At 48.1% G+C, this 6,000-nt stretch overlaps 1 protein-coding gene across 1 annotated transcript in view; it reads right to left on the bottom strand.

Moving 5' to 3' along the window:
• Abcc5 (ATP binding cassette subfamily C member 5) overlaps positions 1–5,025 on the bottom strand; it is a 92,114-nt gene extending 87,089 nt beyond the window's left edge. Inside the window, exons 1-2 of the mRNA XM_032899948.1 lie at positions 4,896–5,025; positions 1,518–1,695 (exon numbers count right to left, since the gene is read on the bottom strand). Of these exons, the coding sequence (XP_032755839.1) occupies positions 1,518–1,646 (129 nt within the window). The 5' untranslated portion in view covers positions 1,647–1,695; positions 4,896–5,025. The remainder of the gene's footprint in view (positions 1–1,517; positions 1,696–4,895) is intronic.
• Between the last annotated feature and the right edge of the window lie 975 nt (positions 5,026–6,000).

A 6,000-nucleotide genomic window follows, 5' to 3' on the forward strand; every position in this document is an offset into this window, starting at 1 on the left:
TTTTTTTTAAACCAGAAAAAAAAAACACCCGCTAACTTAAAAATTAAAATGTATCTTGGTATTCCTATTAGAGGAAAATTAGATTATTACCAAAAGTGCTTTGTCCAATAAATTCACCTGCAAAGCTTACTGATTATCCCACAGCTAATAATTATTCCAACCATCCTCTTGAATTGATTCCTTTTCTCATTTCGCTTTGTTGACTGCGTAGACTAGCTAGTTCTATGTCAACTTGACACAAACTAAAGGGAACCTCCATTGAGAAAATGCCACTCTCAGATTAGGCTGTGGGCAAGCCCGTAGGGTATTTTCTTAGTGATTGATGGGGGAGAGTCCAGCCCATGGTGAGTGGTGCCATGCCCGGCCTGATGTCCTGAGTGCTATAAGAAAGCAGGCTGAGTAAGCCACTGTGAGCAAACAAGTAAGAAGCCCTCCATGGCCTCTGCATCAGCTCCTGCCTCCAGGTTCCTGCCCTGCTTGAGTTCCTGTCCTGACTTCCTTGGATGAATGACATGGAAATGTAAGCCAAATAAACCCTTTCCTCCCACCTTGCCTAGGTCATGGTGTTTCATGTCAGCAATAGTAATCCATTTAAGTCACAGGGTCTGTCTGTGTAGCCCTGGCTATTCTGGAACTTACTATCCAGAGCAGTATGGCCTCACACTTGTAAGACCTTCCTGCTTCTGCCTCTAAGTGCCGGTATTAAAAGGCACGCAATGTCGTGTGTGCCTGGCAAAAATAATTCCTATTTTAAGCATAGAAAACAAAGACATGAGAAAAAAAACAAAAACAAAAAACATTTGGAGTATATGGAAGAAATGGTCCAGATTCCCACTGTCCTCTGGCTTTCTCCCCTCCCTAACCCCACCCCAACCTGTCTGTCTTTTTCTTTATTCAGTAATGGCTACCGAACTCACCCACGGCTTTATATATGCCAGGCAAGAGCTCTACCATTTAGCTACATCCCCACTCGTCTTTTTAATCAAGGGATTTTCAGCAGGTAAGAAAAGAGAGTCAATGAAAAAGAGAGAAGCCAGGCAAGGTGCTACAAACCTCTCACCTCAGTGCTTCTGAGACAGAAACAGGCTTCAAGCTAGCCAGGCTACATAGTGCGACCCTATCTGTCTGTGTCACTGTCCCTATCTATTTTGTCTGTCTGTCTGTCTGTCTGTCCATCCGTCCATGTGTGTGTGTGTGTCTGTCTGTCTGTCTCTCTCTCTCTCTCTCTCTCTCACACACACACACACACACACACACACACGAGCAACACAAGACAACTTCTCCATCCTGTTAACTGAACAAGCTCCTTCCTGTGGTGCTGGAGACTAAACCCAGGGCTTCATGGAGGCTCAGTCCTCTACCACTGAGCCGCATTCCACAGCTGAGGAATCACAAATCTTAACACTGACCTAAGACCAACAAAGAAAGATAAAGTGATAAAATAAGTATCATATGAAAAAAAAAAAAAAAAAAGGAGATACGGTGTAGGAACCAAATCTGGGGAAGGAAGCACTCACCGATCTTGTTCTCTGGAACCTGGGTTCTTCACGCTCTCCGTGTTGTCCCGGGACAGTGCTTCTGTCCCTGACGCTTCTGTATCCGGGACTGGGGATGATGTATTCTTTTCCCATGTCAATATCCTTCATCTTCACTCCACACAGGACCAGGGCTCAGGCTCCTCTCACTTTAGAATTTCTGAAATTAAAATTTTACAGAAGCAGACTCTTCCTAATCATGCTCAAAGCATGCATGGAATGCCGAAGTACTTTGGAACAGGAACAAAAGCATTGACACCTCTTCACAATACGCTACAGAACTATTTTAAATACCCCTTCAGCTTCTTGGTTTTTGTTTTTTGTTTTTTAATGAGAAGAAGGTTGTAGCATCAAGAAAAATTACCAAGCCAGGCACAGTGGTGCTCAACTTTAATCCCAGGCCTCGGGAGGCAGAGGCAGGCAGATCTCTGAGTTTGAGGCTAGCCTGGTCTATGGAGCTAGTTCCAGGACAGCAGGGCTACACAGGGAAACCCTGTCTCAAAAAACACAAGAAAAAAAAGATCTATGTTCTATCTTTTTAAGCATCGCCTGGTCTATTCCTAAAACTCTGCTCTGTGTTTCTACATCACTGCCTGCCTGGCTAATTCCAGTCAACATCCTGCATCAACTCTGGTCACTTCTTTAAAAAGTTTGCACCTGTTTTATTTACTCTGTGTGCGACAGACAGAGAAAACAAAGACAGCCATGTGCACTGAGATCAAAGGGCAACTTGCAAGTCGGTTCTCTCTTTCTAACATCCAGGTTCCGGAGATGGAACTCCAGTTCTCTGCCTGGCACAGGCCATCTCACTGGCCCTCTGGGCCACTTTCTAAAGAACCAAAGCACACTTGCCCCTCTAAAAGGCTCCCCCACTGTCAGAAGCTCAGATTCCCGAACGCCAGATACAAAACCACCGCAGACGTATGGCCATGCTGCTGTAGTCCATAAGTCCAGCCATGATGGCAACTGCTTAAGGACGGTGTCTCCTGCAGCACAAAATTTTGACAACTGTAATCTATTTGTTGTTTTTGACACAGGATCTCAAGTAGCCCAGGCTAGCCTCCTGATCTAGGTCTTGGAAGGATGACCTTGAACTTCTGATCCTCCCTCCTGACTCCAAAGGCTGGGGTTTCAAAACTGCTCTACTGTGGCTGGTTTATCTGGTGCTAGGGATCAAACCCAAGGCTTTGCGCATCTCAGGCAAGCACTCTGCCAGCATCCAGCATCCCAAGCCCCTGTCATTCATTTTTAAATCACCAGAAGAAAAATACTAATTAGTCCTTGAAGTAAAAATAAAAATTAAAGCCCCTTGAATCTCCAACGAGGGCCAGACATTTTGCTTGTCAGAATTCTGGTTCAAATACCGGAAATTGAGACAGAGAAGTTGTTTATTTAAAAAAAGAGCACCTTGCCCAACGACTGTGAACACCATAAACAAAACCTGCTTACTAAGCAAAAACAGTGCTCATGTCTCAGAGGCCTTACGAAAGCTAAGCTATAAACAGATCTGGCATCTGCCATTGTCATCTGGAAGAGGAAGATTACTGCTACTTCAAAATCAGGCAAGAGAGGGTTGGGGGAGCTTAAAAGGGAGGAGTCCGAGGGAACCCAGTCACAATACCAAACCCGTCAAGAACAGGCGAAGTTATCGAAGGACTTTAGGAGGCTTTTTTCAATCATATATTAGGATATCGGAACCTGTAGCATGTATACACACACAGGCTGTGGTGGCAAAGACCCGGGGTAAGTTTTGTGACAGAAAACAACTGTTCTCCCGAATGGCGAGATGAGATGGGACTTCAGTGGCCTATTCTAACACCCCTATCCTTCCAGACAAAGCTAGTTTCTATAGGAAAGGTATGGGGAACTGTTGACCCCTGTGAGCTACAACACTGCTACAGCTTCACTTTCGGTAAGCGCTAAGTATGCAAACACCTGAGAAGCCATAAAGTTAGTGTCACACTGAGGACAAGGAGGACACCACCTTCTGTGTGTCTGGGATGCGACCGGCACAACACACAGAGGCCGGCCGGAGTAGTTCTCCGCGGGGAATGAACATGGGTATGAAGCAATCCACTAGAAAGGATTACTACACCAGGCCCCTCTCTGGCACAACTCGAGCAATTAGTACTTCCCTATTTTCTGGACTTTTCCCTTGCAGTTAATGTAAACTCTTTGTTAAAAACCAAAGCTAACTTAGGCTCAAGGATAAACCATGTAGTCCCCAGCCCTGCCAGATCCAAAGCTAAGGGCTCATATATCAGGACTAGGAAATCCCCATGTTTGCATCTAAGCCAGAGCTGTAAAGGGAGAAGGAAGAATAAACGAAGTGGGGGTTCTCGCATTAATACCCCAACTCAAAACTGACGGGTTGGGGGCCGCCTGGTTTTGCTTAAAAATTCCCTTTGCAGTGATAAAGGGGTGGACGCGACGATTCTGCAGGGGGAGGGGCACTGCGTAGGACTGGAGAACTGTAACTAGCCAAGCTGCTGTTTCCAAGTTATGTTATCACAACATCTCTCAGAGGTTTTAGGCGCCTCAGGAAGCTTCTTCAGGCCCTGCAGCTACAGAAGCAAGGAAGCTGAAGGTTGTCCAATTACCACGCCCCCAGGACCCACCTTTCCCTCCAAACTCCCTCATCTGTCACTTACTCCAGAGACCCCAGTAAAACCTATCCATTTCTCCCTTCGGAACTCAAACTTCCCCGGTCATTCCTATGCCCGTCTGTATCGAGACTTCCACATCTGTATGAAAACACCAGATCCAGGTGTTATAAACACAAAGCCACTAGCTGCTCTGCGTGTCAGCACTGAAAAGGACACCGGTGACAGGAGATCTGGGCTCCCATCCTGGCTCTGCCTCAGCTTCGCTGTGCGTGCTGATGCCACGTACCTCCACATACTAGTAACAAAACAAAAACAAACAAACAAACAAAAAAATCGTAGAAAATTACTTACGTAGTGGGTGGCGGACAGTCAGCCTCCAGTACCGGAGGGAGGTTGGGGCTTCTCTCTGGACAGCTCCGCCACCCGGCCCTAGGGCGTTCCCACGCCAGCCCAGGCCTGGCGAGCACAGGCTCCACGACCCACCCAGAGCGAACGCAGCTCCCCCTGGTGGCCGCGCCGAGAGTGGAGCCTGCCGCGACCACCCATTAAACCTCCCCTCCGGCTTCTAACACCTAGACCCCGGGCACAGCCCGCGAGTTCGCTAACAAGCCGGGCACGGCGCAGATCAGGGCGAGACAGGCCCGGTTTCTCCGGTCCAAGGTTTCCCATCTCCCACCACGCCTCGGAGAGCCCAAAGGAGTGAGCCCGTGACAGCATCCGACACTGCATGGAAAAGGCAAGAACCGCTACCTACCTGCATCCCAGCCTCCCCACACGAAAGCAAACAGCCCGGGCACGCTCGCGAACATCGGACCGGGAGCAAAACAAGCCTTTATAGCGGCATAATCCCCCACAACGCGCAAGCGCGATGCACAAAGCTTGCGCAAGACCGAAGGGAATCGTAGTCCCTCATCCGGCAGCCCCCGGCGCCGCACACCGCAAAAGACTACGTTTCCCAGAAGCACCGCTGATGCCCGGGGGTGCAGGCTGCTCACCGTACCCGCACGCAGCCCGTGCTGCCCCATCCTTTCCCGGCTTCTGATACCGGGTCTGGAATCTTCTCTGCCGTCCTGAGTCACCAGGGCTGGGCAGCCGGGTCGGGGTGGCTGGTCGCGCTGTATTCTCTGGCAACCAGAGGTTCAAAGTCAAGAACTTCCAAATCTATGCGGCGGTTCCACGTGCCAGAAAACATCGTGAAGGTCATCGTAGCCTGCTTCTGTTCAACCCCAATTCTTAGCTGTGGTGTCATTTAGCTGGTGCATGAGTCCTCCACGTTCTGAATGAACGATACCTTTGGCTGTCTTCTCTATCACAGCTGCATGGCTTCTAAGGAGTTTCCAAAGTGACAAGGGATGTCAAAATGATATGCTAATCAGTTTTTATAAATAAAAGTGAAGCTCCGGGGGCATTAGTCGTTTTATTTTTCTAATTTATCTATTTTAGTATCGTAATATAAGGACTACTCTGTTGAGTGCCTCCCTACCTTTAGAGTCCCCAGGGTTTGTTTATGGTTACTCATTAAGAGACTTAAACAGAAGGCAAAATAGATTGCCCACCATGCAACTACCTAGTTAGCTACTATGAACACTGCCGTAAGGCTGGACTTATTGACAGGGCGTTACTTGACACACAGAAGGAGTAATAGACCGGTTCTGTAGAATTAATAGCCTAGGAGCTGGGAAGATGGTTCAGTGGTTAAGAGCGCATGCAGATCAAACATAAGGATTTGAGTTTGAATCCTCCACACCATGGAAAAACCCAGGTGTGGCTGCGCTTTCAGTGCGAGCCTAGGGCTGTGTGGAACAGAAACGGAAGAATCTCTTGAACCTGGGGGCAACCAGGCAAGCTGCACAGGCAAA

Source organism: Rattus rattus, chromosome 4, assembly GCF_011064425.1.
Source record: "Rattus rattus isolate New Zealand chromosome 4, Rrattus_CSIRO_v1, whole genome shotgun sequence".
NCBI lineage: Eukaryota > Metazoa > Chordata > Mammalia > Rodentia > Muridae > Rattus > Rattus rattus.